Below are 17193 nucleotides of genomic sequence, written 5' to 3' on the forward strand. Positions count from 1 at the left end.
CTGGGAAAGAGGTTAAAAGGAATAGTTTTCAAAACCATAGACTGGAAAAACCCTGGGATACTCTGGGAGGAAGGGCAGGATATAAATTGAATACATTAATCATAAAACATAATAACTGAAACAAAATAAAAAAAAATAAACTCATTCCAGTAGCACCTTAGAGACCAATTTAGTTATTGGTATGAGCTTTCGCGTGCATGCACACTTCTTCAGAAACCATGCACATGAAAGCTCATACCAATAACTAACTTATAGTTGGTCTCTAAGGTGCTACTGGAAGGAATTTTTATATTTTTTTATATTTATTTTATTTTGTTTCGACTACGGCAAACCAACACGACTACCTACCTGTAACTAGTACATAATAACTGGCTATACATTCTTTGGGCTGCCCTGGGCAAGATAAAGCAACCAACAAATTTAATACTAATAATAACCAAATTGCCTCAATGTGAGAAATGCTCTCAGGAAGATCCATTTCCATCCTTTTTTTGGAATTACTTTAATCCGTAACTGATCCCTGCCTCTTTCTTCTGAATTCCGTTCCACTGAATGACAGGGACAAAAAAGAGAGAGAAGACTTTCTGTCTGAAAGCCGTGCGTCTCTATTTCCTCAAAAGAATTCAAATGCGGAACAATAGTAGGACTGTCTCTAGCAACTAATTGTGATGCTCAGAGCAGCAGAGATGCCTGAATGCAAAAGACTCTACGGTACAGTACTGGATCTGGAGGGATTAGGGAGAAGCAGGAACACTCTGCAAACTGTATTCCCACTCAAGACATCTTCTGCACTGTGCACAGGAGGGAGGGAAAAAAGACACCCCAAAAATTGCTTCATCTCTTTCAGCCACCTAATCACTCCTTTGGCTACATAGCAGAACTGGAGCCAGAGCCCTCAGAGCAATGAGAGGTCTGTCTTTACAACACTGCATACCCTGATCCCTCAAAGAAACAAATAAGGTGGTTGTTGTCTAGAGCTAGAGAGAACCCATAGAGAACAGGAGACATATCAGTCTTTTCTGCTACTGTGGAGAGAGAAGTGAACACAACCATCAAATCACTCTCGCTGTGCTAGGGCCCATAACTGAGACTTCTGTTGAGCAGAAGACATTGAGAGGAATTATGAGGCTTTGATTCTGTCTGGGCAAGCAGTTCATCTTGTCGGACAGAACAATTCCCCCTCTTCTCCTGCCACATGCTGTCCCCGGGGGTACTCCCACCCAACTCCTGAGTCAATTTTGGGGCAGGGTGTGTGTGTGCAGGAGAGGGCAGGACAGGCCTACTGTGCAAGTGAAAGTCTTTGCTTAGGGCTTCAGCTGAACCCTGCCCACACATTTCCACAGAACTCCTTTACAGCTCCTCCCTGTTTATAGATGCTTCCTCAAAGGAGGTTTCTTCATATTCAAAATGTGCCACTTCAGTGCAACTGTGCACAGTTGCTACATAAAGCAAGGATGCTTGAAATAGCACACTAGAGATGGCTTCCTGTTTTGCCCTAAAGCAGAAAAAGCACAAGTGAAGAAAAAACCCCAGGCGCTCTAGAAGGCTTACTAAGTAACACGTTTTCTCCCCCTTTTTCTTTACCATGTACAAAAGTGGGAGAATTGTGCAAGCACACTTAAATAAGCACAAAATCTCCTAAATCAGGGGTAATTAACTCCTGGGTCATGAGCCATAGCTGGGCCTCCAGGTGTTGTTGGGGGTTTTCTGTGGGGGGTGAAAGTGAGGGCTGTCTTTCAAGAGCAGCACTGAGCACCTTTGACTTCTCTACAGCCAGTTGTTGGGTTTTTCTTCACTGCTTCTACGGAGTCAACAGTCCGTCAAACGTTGCAGAAGATGGGGCTGGAACTCCAATGGGAAGGGTTAGAGGTAGTTTGTGGGCAAGGAATGGGTGGAACAGTTCAAAAACTTTCCCTTCCTTTTTATTTTCTCTGAGTTGCTGGTTTGTTAAAGGTTTTTTTGGTGTATGTGTTTGCAAAATTAGGAAGAAAAATACTTGTTTTAAAACTATCCTTCTGTACTGTGTTGGCAAATAGAGCTTCCAGTTTCAACCTTCATATTCAACTGACTAATTGAGTTAAAAATATGAAATTGCATGTGCTCAGAGGAGTTGTTGTTTATCAAAGTTAGCAAACTGTTTCTTATGGAGTTTAGCATTTAAAGCAGTGGAATAAAGAGGGGTGGAATAGAAATGTTCATTGTGTCTTCAATACTGAGACATGAAGAAATCAGAGGAGTGCCTCTAAACATTTTGATGATGGTGCTGACAGCCAGTGGCGTAGCGTGGGGGGTGCAGGGGGGGCCGGCCGCACCGGGCGCAACATCTGGGGTTAGGGCAAATCCACAGGTTAGGGGGCGCAAATCCACGGGTTAGGGGGCGCAAATCCACGGGTTAGGGGGCGCAAATTACTTGCCTTGCCCCGGGTGCTGACTACCCACGCTACGCCACTGCTGACAGCAGCAAGAGTCTTCTGTCAAGACTAAGTACAAGGAAGCTTTCTTCTTAATAAAAAGTTACAACCTTTTACATAGGTGGGGCTAACAGAAAGGGGAACACAAATCACAACTGATCCTGGGATGTGGTGCTGACTGTGCTCTTTCCTCACACAAATATTAGTTGCAGACCGTCTTAAAGGAAATTGGATGCTTTGGTATGTGTCTTTCTAAAAGCAGAATTAATTTTAATTTTATTTTATCTTTAACTCGATTTGGAATGTTTTCTGTGTTGTTGTTGCTTTTAAAGGACGGCTTATTACAAAAGGAGTTGCTGTTTTATACTTAAGCTTGCTGCCTTGAGTATTGTATGGCACAAAGGCAGCCTAAGAATTAAAGAAAACGAATGACAGAGAAACTGCCATATTGGCTGCTTCTTTTCAGCAGGAAAGGAACCTTACCATAACTGACTATTAGAAGCACAAAGTTGACATTGCGAAACAGACGGACAATAGATTGCAGATAGGAATATTCCTCAGGTGATGCTGTGTGGATCAAGGCTTGGGCCCGGCTCGGAGGATGTGCAGGCTTCTCCTTGAACACTATGGAAAGAGCACAGAACCAGACGTTAGGAATGGATTGGATGCTGTGCCCGACTCTGCAGAACAAACATAGGGGCATTGGCAAAGAACCTTGCAGAGCAGGGGCTGGGAACTTGTTTCCCTCATCCCGTGGGCTGCTTTTGACAGATGGGTGGGGCCTCAGCCTGTCAATCACCTGATGTCACATGATCTCCTTTGGCCCTTATGAGCGATCAGATGGCGATGAAGCCATGGAAGCTTCAGCAATCAACTGATCACCACCGCTTGCATGGCATGTGTATGGCGCTTTGCAAGCCCTGGTGATTAGCTGATGAGAAGCCGATTTCAGAAAAGAATAAACCTATCTGGTGCAAACTTTAGTCATCATTCTCACCTAGAGGTTTGTCATATGGATTTACTATTTCCAGACAGTACATAGTTACAGGAAGCAGGTGTCAAAAAGAGAAGTTCACAATTTCCGGAGTTCACAGAGTGTCCAAACCTGATTTATAAATCAGCCTTAAACTGTATCCCACTTAAATCTACTTACCAAAAGCTACTAAGATGAAGAGTGCTGTTGCCACAGCTGCAGTCATAAAAAACATGATGCTAATATGATAGGCCAGCTTCTCCTCCTCTTCCACATCGGGAACCAGAACTGGAGGCAGGAGGAAACCCACTGCAATGCCAAGCTAAACACAGAAAACATCATCAGATGGCGTTTGTCATCTCTCACACTTGTCTAGTCCAGCAAACTTACCTACGGTCTACAGAGGAGGTTGTTTTAAATCTACTTCATCGCATATTTTACCAAAAGCCATAAGAAGTGATCACTGCAGAACCGCCACTTATCCTGACAGGAGCAACATTATGCATTGGGTTGGACTAGAGGTCCCTTGTCCTTCCAACTCTACCATTTTATGATTAACAAATCCTATAAAGGCTCAGAACTCTACAGCTATCAATTCTGCTTATGCTAGCTTCACCAGCTAAAGCCAAATTCCACAGTTTAAGCTGGCGAAGTATGCGCAAATATCCAATCATTTGGATACACTTGGCTAGACATTCTTAAGACCAGTATTAAGCCCACCCAACATTCATTTGAAGCCAGGCACTAGTAAAATACAGTCCTTAGGACTGAAGCAGTGTGCCTTCGACTACAAATTGTTAGGAATCGCAAGTAAGAAGAATGCTATTGCGCTCATATCCTAACAGACTTTACATAGTCATTTGGTTAGCCACTATGAAAACAGGATGCTGGACTAGACGAGCCTTTGGCTGAATCCAGGAGGGTTCCTCTTATGTTTACTCTCAAATTGACATCAAGTTAATACCAATTTGTGTGTGAATATACCTATTCAACTGAGCAAAACCCCAAACAGTGTACAGAGGACCATAACACCCATAACAATGATGAAATTATAGAACATCAACGTGAGTAAGATACATAAGCAAAAACCTTTTGACATCTTAAGCAAAAGCTACATATTCTTACTGAAGGCTTGAAAGAATAAAAATGTATCGAAGTGTTTTCTAAAGGTTGTGAGGTTTAAGCCCAGATGAGCTCCCCATTGTCAGGAAGGTTTTTAGGCTGCCTCCTGTGAACTCTCACTATTTAACACAGCAAAGGACTTTCAACCAGGGCTCATTGCACTAGGATGCAATGTTCTTGCACTGAGCCTTGTGTTAAGGTGTCCTAGCACTTTGTGCCTCAGCCCTATATATAATTACATCGCCATCCTAAATACACAACAGGGTTAAATTGTTTCCTAAATTTTAAAATGCAAAGCTTTTTCAAAGAGGAAATCCAAAACTAGGTATCCTTTTAAAGATATTCATACGAGTCGATAAGGATGGGTACTTACTATCAACCCTGTAGCTTACAAATATGGATGAACCTAATATTGTACATGCTGTGACATCCCAGCATGTCAGTTCTCCTAGCTGAGACGCAGGGAGAATGGGCTTAGTTAATGCAGTACATCACTCCCTTTAAGAGCAAACTCAGGTGGTGAGGGCCAACAGAAACTGATCTAAAACAGGGGTGCTGAGAAACCAAAGAGAGGTATCGGCCAACTTAGGTGTGAGGGGGAGCCTGTCCATAAGGACTAAGCATACTCACATTGGGATACAGAAACTGGGAATTTGGTGTGGGGATGGCTGGTCTGCTGGGGGAGGTTGTAGCAGATTGGCTGAACAGTTTCTGGGAATCGCAAGGAGGCAGTGCTGTTGCATTCAGGTGCTGCTTTTGCATTTCCCCTAAACATTTGATTTACCACTAAGAACAGGATTGTGGCCTAGATGGGCCACTGACCTAATTTAGCAGACTCTTCTCTTCTTATAAACATTCCTATTGTGAGATAAAAAGACAATGTAGTATTTTGTGGCAGGTCCCACCTTCTTGTCTAACTGGGCATTCCTTCACAAGAAGTCTACTCTAAATAGACTAAGTGAACTGGAAAAACTTATTCTCTCTTTTACAGACTATGTGGTGGGCTCTCAGGCCAGACTTTCAGCATTTGTGACTGCTATGCAGGCTGCGTGGCTGTGTCTCGCTTATCTTGTATGAAGGTGGAATCAAAGCTTTGCTTTTCTACATGGAAGACTTGACTTGCATATTTAGGTTAATGTGCCCTGCTCTGTCACAACCAACTCTACGGACTGCTGTTTAAACACAGAACCAGAATACATCACTTCTGTTTTGTTGGTATTACCAGCTATTTCACAATAACTGTGAAACAGGAGCAGAACTTAGGAAAACTGAAATATATAATTGTTATCACAAAGATATATGACAAATGCGTTACAAAATAAATTGTGAAAACTAAATAGTTCCTCATGTTATGGTGGAGAAATTCAAATTATGGACTGTGTCATGTTTGACCTTTCAATATATTAACTTGTTTTCAATTGTGAAACCAATAATACCATCTAAACTTACAAATCATTAACTCCCAGAATGTTTGCTGGAGATCTTCATTTGCCAGGCATCGCCCTGAAAGTCCCTCTTATCATTCCACACCTGGGCTGCTTTGGAGCTATTATCATAGTGAGACAAATGGGGGCAGAGATTCCCGAAACTCAGGTCATTTATATGAATGACAGAGCCACAACTGAAAGCTATAATGCAGTGATGTCTATCGGGTAGATCACGGGATGAAAGAAAGTGATCACCGAATGTACTGTTGGCCCCTAAAAAAAGCTCCACAACTTTGGCCCTTCCCTCCAATGAAAATGGTTAGATCACTGCCAGTTTTTTATACTGGGAACAGATTGCAGTCCCTGCTATAATGTAATGCACAACATATCCCACTTCAGTGCGTGGGACAATTAAGAAGAGATTTTCAAGAATTTTGCCACTAGCACTTTCAGTGTGAGAAGCACTTCAAACTGCTTATCACGTTCATCCTGGAAAAGGACCCTACAAATATGTAAGTGCATCCACTTTGTGGACTGGAAACAAACAAACAAACAAACTCAAAGGTAAGTGCCTTGCCCAAGGATAGAGTAGACGTTTTGATGACTCAGTGGCATCATAAACTATTGTGCCATGTTTTAGACCACAACTCAAAGTTGCTGCTTCTATTCAGGTCACTCTGTTCAAGTCCTCTCTCAGAAATTAGGCCCCACTAATTCCCAAGGTCCCCAAAAGAAGACAACCAGCTTAATTTCTGTATAGCTGTGAGGAAAGCATACAGATCTGAGTCTTTACTTGAAAAGGAAATAAGGCCATTGGCCACACTGGCTGGGAGTTGGAGTCCATGGAATATTTGGAGGTCCCCCATCCCTGATCTACAACTATAGCAAATCCTAAAACTGATGCCAGCTACTTCCTCCCACAGTCCAGCATGCAATAGTAAAGGTAAAGGTAAAGGTACCCCTGCCCGTATGGGCCAGTTGTGTCTGACTCTAGGGTTGTGCGCCCATCTCACTTAAGAGGCCAGGGGCCAGCGCTGTCCGGAGACACTTCCGGGTCACGTGGCCAGCGTGACGAAGCTGCTCTGGCGAGCCTGCACCAGCGCAGCACACAGAAACGCCGTTTACCTTCCCGCTAGTAAGCGGTACCTATTTATCTACTTGCACTTTATGGGTGCTTTCGAACTGCTAGGTTGGCAGGTGCTGGGACCGAAAGACGGGAGCTCACCCCGCCGCGGGGATTCGAACTGCCGACCATGCGATCGGCAAGTCCTAGGCACTGAGGTTTTACCCACAGCACCACCCGCGGCCCTGTAAGCATGCAATAGTAGATCAGAGCAAACCTAAAATTTAAATATTCCTCTTGTCATTTCTTCTGTTTTTACATGTTCAGCTGGTGGTTAGGATAAAAGAAATTTGGTCAAATTTCTTCACTATCATGACGGGCAATCCTGCACTTTGCATGTGGTTCGGAGACAGTTGCCAATATAGTTCCTTCCATTGGCAGGAAAACCACAACAGGCTCTAAGAACAACTTTTAATTTGGATACATCGGGTAGCATTCAACATAGCATTACTCAGAGTAAAAGGAAAAGGTAAAGGACCCCTGACAGTTAAGTGCAGTCATGAACAACTCTGGGGTTGCAGCGCTCATCTCGCTTTACTGGCCGAGGGAGCTGACGTTTGTCCGCAGTTTTTCCGGGTCATGTAGCCAGCATGACTAAGCCACTTCTGGTGAAACCAGAGCAGCGCACAAAAACAACATTTACCTTCCTGGCGGAACGGTACCTATTTATCTTCTTGCACTTTGACGTGCTTTCAAACTGCTAGGTTGGCAGGAGCAGGAACCGAGCAACGGGAGCTCACCCCATCGCGGGGATTCGAACCGCCAACCTTCCAATCGGCGAACCCTAGGCTCAGTGGTTTAGACCACAGCACCACCCACGTCCCTGTACTCAAGAGTGCATCCATTGAAATTAATTAGTAAGGTTAACTTAGGTCCATTAATTTCAACAGGTCTACTCTAAGTAAGACTCAGTTGTCTACTACCCAGTGTTTTGTGAACACTGTTAAACAAAGAGTAAAAAAGCAGAAAGAAGCCCCCTAAAAATACATTAAAGTCAATCTTGCTTTTTCACTTCTTTTTTGATTACAGACAAAAGCAAAATGAAAAGGTTTAAGCAGCCAAAGACACACACATCCTGGCAATCCTTATGATTGCACCTCCTAGAAGGATTTTCCAGAAAACTTTTTGTCCACAATTAAAATGAGCCTGAAATGTCTGTCAGTGAGAAAAAGAATTAATGAGCTCTGCCAGGCCTTTCAGGATTTTTGGAAGGAAATGAATGCAAAGGCAAGAGACATCACCTCTCTTTTCAAGTGGTGCATATAGCCTTACTTGACACCCCACTGCACTTTGCCCTATTTTCTCCAGTCATGCTTCAGCTCTCTACTCAAACACAAATACATCTTATACTTTCATTTGTTTTATTTCCCCAGACACCCAGTGTAAGATATCTGTGATTTCCCCCCCCCCTTTATTTCATTATAGGCATTGGAGTTGGGATGTTGGGAGTGATTTTCAATGGACCACAGCATAAGGTAAAGGTAAAGGGACCCCTGACCATTAGGTCCAGTCGTGACCAACTCTGGGGTTGCGGCGCTCATCTCACTTTATTGGCCAAGGGAGCCGGCATACAGCTTCCGGGTCATGTGGCCAGCATGACTAAGCCACTTCTGGCGAACCAGAGCAGCGCACGGAAACACTGTTTACCTTCCCGCCAGAGTGGTACCTATTTATCTACTTGCACTTTGACGTGCTTTTGAACTGCTAGGTTGGCAGGAGCAGGAACCGAGCAACGGGAGCTTACCCCGTCGCGGGGATTTGAACCGCCGACTTTCTGATCGGCAAGTCCTAGGCTCTGTAGTTTAACCCACAGCGCCACCCGCGTGACCACAGCATAGATAGAGGGTAACCCCAACCAAAAATACATGTGTGTTTAAGTGGATGCATTTCCCCCAATAAACATGGAAGTGGACACATGATCCTTTCCCATGTAAGAACCGCCTTCGTGGAGGAAGTATATGACCAGTGATACCAGCAAAACCACTGATGGACAAACACCCTCCAAGTACCACAATCCTCCACCCTCCTTTCCAGGCTGGTTTGCACAAAACACAAATAGACTGACTCAACCTCACCACACACAAATAATGTATATTGCTTTCTAATATAGCACAAAGGACTCCATTTAGAAAAGCAATTTGAACTTCATTTAAAAAAAGAAAAGAAAAACAGCTTTGGCAGAGTTTGTAGTAAGCCTTTATGGACTGAACATCTGAAATAACCACATGCAGAAATGCATAAACACGGAGCTATTCAGGGGGAAAGCAGAATACCACAGGGAGCATGGTCATCAGCTAAAAAATTCGGCAGAGTAAGAAAGAAAGGCAGATATAACTCCTACAGAAGAAAGCACAGCCGGAAATCCGAACACACCTTGCGACCAAGCAGCCAATGACATGGCACTTTCAAAAAGGACTTCTGACCTGGTCACAACTCATATTGGAGGTTCAAGTCACTGAGCACAGTGGCGTAGCGTGGGGGGTGCAGGGGGGGCCAGCCGCACCGGGCGCAACATCTGGGGTTAGGGCAAATCCATGGGTTAGGGGGCGCAAATCCACGGGTTAGGGGGCGCAAAACCACGGGTTAGGGGGCGCAAATTACTTGCCTTGCCCCGGGTGCTGACAACCCACGCTACGCCACTGACTGAGCAGCATCTCCCTTTATTTCCAGCACTCAAGCAAGTGTGCCATCACTTCTGTCATCAAAATCGCACCAACCACATGCTAAAAAGGAAATATTAGCCAATTTGGGGAAACACCAAAGTTTGCACAAATACAAAAAGGGGTGGGGGGTGGGGACTAAAGATATAGGACCCAAAAGCATCCCAGTGATGGCTGAGCATTTTCACTGGGCATGAAGTGCACTGTTGGGGAGGGTGGAAAACCAAGAGGGAGAAGGAAGTGAATGGAGAGACCTGGAAGAGAAGAAGGTGGTTGGCTGGGACCAGGAACAATGATGCATGTTGCAGGGAGGGATTGTTGCAGGTCCAACCTGTGGCCTTTAAGTCAAACTGGCTTAACGTTTATCCTACAGTCTCTTTTTCCTTAACAGTGCAATCTTATCCGTGTTTAAATGGAAAATTCCCACTGAGTTCAATGAAGCTTACTCACAGGGAAGTGGATCTAAAAGTACAGCCTCAGGGTCTGATTTCTAATGGCTACTGTCTAGGAGGAGAGATTCAGGAACCAAACAGGTTTCCAAGTGTGGGGAAACCATACATGAGTAAGCGCCACTCAGATCAAAGGGACACTCCAGAACAAGGTAGGAACAGAGCAATGTAGTTGGAATATCAAACAAACACATTTTGCAATACCAGTCACCTAAATTTCAAAAGTAGGGTTGTTCTCCACAATTTGCCAAGACACAGAAACTTGCCAAAGTGAACTTGAGAATCACACCCCCAACCAAAGGATAGCAGAAACATTTTTTAAATTAGTTGCCCAGGGTCAGCTGAAGGCAGCATGGGAAGGTGCTGTGAAGCTGTTCCTCCTGGCTCCCAGGAATAGCGTAATGGCCACTGTACAACACACACTCCACTTTGACCCCTGGACTTTAGAAGCAATTACAGTGGTACCTCGGGTTAAGTACTTAATTCGTTCCGGAGGTCCATACGTAACCTGAAACTGTTCTTAACCTGAAGCACCACTTTAGCTAATGGGGCCTCCTGCTGCTGCTGCGCCGCCGGAGCACGATTTCTGTTCTCATCCTGAAGCAAAGTTCTTAACCTGAAGCACTATTTCTGGGTTAGCAGAGTCTGTAACCTGAAGCGTATGTAACCTGAAGCATATGTAACCCAAGGTACCACTGTAGATCGTAAATGGCAAATCTGGAGTGTCTCCTGTAATTAGAATATTCCACTTCATCCAGCCATAGGGTTGCATTGGGGTTTGTCTCACAAACCACTATGGCCTCCCCTGCTCCCCCCACATTAAAGCCTTGCCACCTCTTGGTTAAGGGTTTGTGGGAGATCCAGACCAACACCCAGCTTGTGTTTCTGCCTCCCCATCTTATCTTCCTAACGATCTTCTTCACTCATCTCACCTTCATCTCACTCACAGGCAATAAAGCATAAAAATGAATTCCTCCACCTTCCATTTATGCTGTAGCGGGGATCCTTGGCAAATGAATATTATAATGAGCGCCAGTTGGCCTTGCTGTCCTTTAAAATCTCCTTTTTGCTCTCACCTAAGAGTCCAGATTCTAACACCCACCACGGCAAGAGTAAGAAGGGAAAACAAAGAGGATCAAAGCTCCCCAGGATGCTTTGGATTTGTTCAAATCCACACCAAGAGAAGCTCAGCTTCAATGTTACCATATTTTTCCGTGTATAAGACGCCCCCATGTATAAGACACCCCCTATTTTTGGGGACTCCAAATTGAGAAAATGGGGGGAGATTGTATCCGTGTATAAGACAACCCACAATTTTGAACATGATTTTTAAATTAAGAAACACAGAAAAGTACTGTATATTGCACATCAAGAAATGTACCACTGATGCTAAGAGGATGCCAATACTAAGATCTGTTGTATTTTTGTGCATTTCAGGGGTCCCACGAGCCTATAGATACTTTCCTCTCATACATGGGTGCTGATGTGGCCACCCTGCACTCTGGAAATAGAATATTTGACTATAAAACTGACTTACCCTGCAGGAATGTTGCAACATTCGCAACTCGATAGTGCTCATGAAGCACTTTGAACACTGTGCAAAGATTAGGCATTACTGTTCCTTGGCCACCTATATTATATTATATTATATTATATTATATTATATTATATTAATTATAGTATATTATTTTTCTCTTTGGAAATGTTTTCTGGTATTTCCTGGGAAAATTCCATTGCCAAACCCTTGTCCAGCTCATTTCAGTCCCCCTCTTTGCCAGGAATCAAATGCACATCCTAGTTCAGTTCAATACTCAAATAAAACTTGCCTTTCATATGCAGGACTTCTGGCCCTCCTGGGCTCACATTCAGGGCAAAGTTAAAGCAGCAAGGTTGGGTTAATCTAGCTGGCTAGCAGGAATTTGTAGTCACAATAAGGGCACTACAAATGTATGCGGACTGTTCTGAAAAGCATATTGCAATTATCCAATGCAATTTTATTTGGCTCAGCATACAACCCTCAAAGCCGGCGAGGAGGTGAAGCAATTTGCCTCGGCAGCAGATCGAACCCGTGCTTTGCCATTGTGCCACTGCCAGCTCACTGCCTATGCTGCTGCCACAACATCCTTGCCCTCACTGCTATTGCTGCACCTTCACCACTGCCACTGCATCGTAGAGGCAGTGAGGGTGCAGCTGCAGACAAGGGTGCAATTCTGGTGGCGAGGCCGGCAACAGTATGGGCACAACACTGGGGGTAGGGAGGGGGCCTGGATCGGGGGGTGTGTGTGTCAGGTGGTGGGACATTTTGCCTACAGTGGCAAAATGTCCAGGGCCACCCTGCCAGCCCATATATCAGGACATATTTTATCAGTTCAATGACATAATAATAATATCATATATATCATATATCATAATGTATCATATATCATATCATATCATCATATAATATAACATAACATTATATTATATTATAATAATATAATATAATATAATATAATATAATATAATATAATATAATATAATATAATATAATATTATAATATTATAATATTATAATATTATAATATTATAATATTATAATATTATAATATTATAATATTATAATATAATATGCAAGAACTTAAAGGCAGTGTCTGCCAAACACCATTACCATTTATGACTTCATTTGAGAAATTACATCTAGTTTAATTTGACACCAAAGCCCCATCAAATATACGAAATATTTAAACAAGATAAAATGATTGGATTTGATAATCAGCCCTCTAAACTCGAAACTGAATTAATAAATAATAAAATCAGGGTAATTTCGAGAAGATATTGACTCCTCCTGGAATGGGAAGTTAAGGAGGAGGAGGTTAAGGCAACAATGATTAGATGGGCACAGGACATTGGGCATCCAATAATGATGGCCGAATGGGAAGAGCTTTGGAGAACAAATATGAGATTTGCGGCGTGTTATAACATCAAAGAAAAGATGCAGCACAGATGGTACCTCACCCCCTCAAGGCTATCAAAGATGTATAAAAATTTAGCGAATACTTGTTGGAGGTGTGGTGGGAGTAATGGCGAGATGTATCATATGTGGTGGACATGTAGGAAGATCAAAGTGTTCTGGGGCTTAATTTACGAGCAGTTGAAAAAAATGTTTGGAATAACTTTTTTTAAAAGACCAGAGGCCTTTCTGTTAAGCATTGTTGGCAGGGACATCCCGAAGGCCTTTAGGGAGGTATTCTTATATACAACGGCCGCAGCTCAGACTTTGGTGGCAAAGGGTGGAAGGAACAAGAAGCCCCAACAATAACGGACTGGCAATACAAGCTACAAGAATTTGCTGAAATGACGCAGTTAACAAATACCCTGAGAGGCAATTCAAAACAAAAAAATATGGAAAAGTGGGACAGATATAAAACATATGTTCAAAAATACAGTATAGGTTCGCTATCTATGCTAGCATTTGATTGACGTTGAAGTGAGAATGAGTTGAGAATATGTGCTAAGAGCACATATTGATATAGGAATGTATTAGATAAAATGTAAAGAAATATACAATAATAAGAGTACATTCATTTGTAAAAAAGGAATATACAATGGGATAGACAGGAAGTCTAGTGTGTTGGTATGTATGATTTTTGGGGGGGGTTGTTTTTCTTTTTTCTTTTTGTTCTTTCTTTTTGTTTGTTTCATTTTCTTTCTAGGTATATAAAATTTGTATATAATTTTTGTATACGTGTTGGAAATTATATTATAGTAAGTCCTGTAATGTAATATGACAACGTTTACCAATGTAATATAAGAATGTTAACAAAATTAAAAAAAATGCAAATTCAAAATAAAAAACAAAAAAACAAAAAAATTGACACCAAAGCCCACTTTGGATAGCCACCAAGCATAAGTCAAACATGTTGGGTCACAACAGCAAACTTTGAGAAAACTACAGTACCAGACAAATTATTCCTCTAAACAAAATGACAGCCTAGCTGAAAGGCAGAAGGCTACTAAAAATATTATGAACAGCTCAAGGAACAGTACTCTGTGATATCGCATCAAACATTTTATAAGAGATACTATCCAGTCTTTTGTCCTTGAAACAAAAGCAAAGTCTACAAGATATGTCTAACGTACCACGTCCCCAATGGCAACCCAAAAACATTGTCTCCCTATCTCAGTGTTTGCATTCTGGGTTTAAGGTCAAGATACTCAGCTGGAGAGCAGGAAAGCAGGAGGAGTCTCATAGATCCCTCTTGCAACATTGTGTGTGGTGTGTTCCAGGAAATCATGTGATAACTTAAACAATGAAAAAGCACAAGTGGGGATTATTTAGAATGGGGCAAACGCACTAGCTGACAAGCCTTTAGAATAAATGTTGGTAATTAGATGCTATCTTGAGCTACCTGAACCAGGGGAAATTGTGAGAGATAGAAAGGGAATCTGCTCTTCCTCCTCACTGATTCCTTCTCTTTCTGTAACTACTTGTTGGCAGTGGCGTAGCGTGGGTTGTCAGCACCCGGGGCAAGGCAAGTAATTTGCGCCCCCTAACCCATGGATTTGCGCCCCCTAACCCATGGATTTGCCCTAACCCCAGATGTTGCGCCCGGTGCGGCCAGCCCCCCCTGCACCCCCCACGCTACGCCACTGCTTGTTGGCAAAGAAGATCATTTCCTTTCATTCAGGTTTTACTTACTGTATCTTCTACAAGTTCAGTATCAGCAGAGGTGGATTTTGGGGAGTGCGACTGGTTCTGGTGCACTTGGTGCCACCACAATGGACGCTGCAGGGCTTTGCAATTATAATGTAGTGAATTGAGCAGAATGGAAGATATGAGTTGGGAAAGTCGTTGAATTTTGGCCTCGTACCGGATGCTGCTGAAATTTTTAAGACCACTGGTATCAGTATTAACTGTTATCTTCTTGGTTCCAACTTGGCCATCTGTAAACCTGTACTTAGAATGGCCTTGAGTTTTCTTTATCCTTTCAGCCAGCAGTCTAACCAGACTATTTTGTTCTGCACTATAATATAATTACCAAACTCCAACAGAGTGAGACATCAGAAAGATAAATCAACTTTCTTTCAACCAAGGAGACATGTGAAATCTGGCAGAAAGAGGCTCTGGTCACATCAAATGTGCTTAAACAATGCACCATGAAAATGCAGCACAGGCAATATGCCCAGGCAACATGCATCCCCTGGACTCCTGCCCAAGTGCAAAGCAGCGGGCAAACACATTGACATGTTTCTCTGTTACACCATGAAGCAGCCGCAAATGTTGCAAAATTACAAAAGTCAACTCTTTGTTACAGTAACCTGTACCCTCTTTAGGGAAAAGAGGGATCCCACTCTCAAATCCAGGGGTTAGCAAACTTTTTCAGCAGGGGGCTGGTCCACTGTCCCTCAGACCTTGTGGGGAGGCAACTATATTTTTTTGGGGGGGGAACAATTTTCGCCCACCCGCAAAGAGGCCTGAAGATGCTTTGCTTTACCTGTCCCAGTTGTCATCCCAATAGCTGCAGCTGGGCTTCTCCAGCCAGCCAGGTGCCATGGCGGGGTAGGAGGCTGTGTTGGCTGGCGAAGGCAGAAGTGGCAGCCCCGGCGGAGGAGCCGCGGATGGAGGTAGGGGAACCAGGGCGTCGCCGGACCTTTTACCCACCACCTGCTGCTACTGCTTCCCAAGGGGCACCCTGAAGACAGAGTTGCCTGCCAACCTGCAAGCAGCGGCCGTGGCCACCACAACAACCTGGCTGAAAGCCATGGGAGGAATGAAGGAGGGAGGGAGGGATGAAGAAAGCGTGCAAGGAAGCAGCACGGAGAAGGAAGGGAGGGAGGGAGGGAGGGAGGGAGGAAGCGGCGCTGAGGAAGAGGGGGGAGGAGGAAAATGCAGCAGCAGCCGGCAGCTGGTGTCACATGCCCCCTTCACAGCACTGCCCTGCTGTGGCGGGCAGGCGAGTGAGCAGACTCCCACCGTCGATGGTGGGACAAGATTGCTCCGTCCCTGAGGAGAAAAGTGCAGCCGTGGGAGGGAGAGGGAGGGAAAAGGAAATAACATGCACGCTGGCGATCCACTCTGCGATTCCCGGCCTGTCCATGGGTCGGATCTAGAAGGCAATTGGGCCTGATCTGGCCCGTGGACCTTAGTTTGCCAACCCATGCTCAAATCCCATAGAAAGGTTCTATCTTTGAGTTCTATTTGACCCTTTCTTTCTTTCTTTCTTTCTTTCTTTCTTTCTTTCCTTCCTTCCTTCCTTCCTTCCTTCCTTCCTTCCTTCCTTCCTTCTCTAGCTCTCTCTGTCTGCATGTGTGCATTTCCAGACAACTCTGGCAGAGGAACTGTTCAGCTGCTGACTTAGGTCTCTAGCAGCTCAAACAGTTGTACAAAGTTAAGTGTCTCTGCTATGAAGAGCCATTTAAAATGCATCAATGGTACTTGTTGTGAGAGATCATTCTTAAGGGCATGCAATTTCAGATCGGTGAGACAAGCACACTTATCTCCTTTCAAATGCGTACAGCAATCTTCACCATCACCTTCATATGGAAACATTTGCTTCCAACGACACTGACTTTTAATGATCACAGCTTTTATTATGCCTATATCTTCTGCGTGTGCAGAACTCAGGAAGTGTGCCTGAAAGCCAAGGCATCTTCTTATTGCGCAATGTCAGCATCAGGCACTTCCCTTTTGCCTTCAGCAATCCACACCTGTGAGGGGGAAGAACCTGAACACAGAGCATTTCTTATACAGGAGCCAGAGGGCAACTTATTTTGTTTGCTCTTGTTCAGCTCCGTAATATCCTGATTTTAAAAAAGAACATCATTATTGAGCACAGTAGATGCTAGCAATAATATTCTGTCTAGGACAAACAACTGGAGAGTAGCATACTTGGCAAGAAAATAAAGAAAGATTTTCAAGTAAGAGGATCCATCAAGTTTGCAGGAGTACTAATACATCCCCTATGGTGGCCATTCATTGCAAAGAAAATGTTCCAAATACAAGCCATTATAAAGCAGCTAGATTTATTTGTTTGCTTGCTGCCCACCTG

General features: G+C 43.6%; 1 protein-coding gene across 2 annotated transcripts in view; it reads right to left on the reverse strand.

Annotated features, from left to right (window-relative positions):
• FLVCR2 (FLVCR choline and putative heme transporter 2) overlaps positions 1–17193 on the reverse strand; it is a 42985-nt gene that overhangs the window by 21215 nt on the left and 4577 nt on the right. For both annotated transcript variants that reach the window (XM_028719292.2, XM_028719283.2), the window contains exons 2-3: positions 3565–3706; positions 2895–3035 (exon numbers count right to left, since the gene is read on the reverse strand). In XM_028719292.2, the coding sequence (XP_028575125.2) occupies positions 2895–3035; positions 3565–3706 (283 nt within the window). The remainder of the gene's footprint in view (positions 1–2894; positions 3036–3564; positions 3707–17193) is intronic.

Source organism: Podarcis muralis, chromosome 1 (assembly GCF_964188315.1).
Source record: "Podarcis muralis chromosome 1, rPodMur119.hap1.1, whole genome shotgun sequence".
In the NCBI taxonomy this organism is placed as follows: domain Eukaryota; kingdom Metazoa; phylum Chordata; class Lepidosauria; order Squamata; family Lacertidae; genus Podarcis; species Podarcis muralis.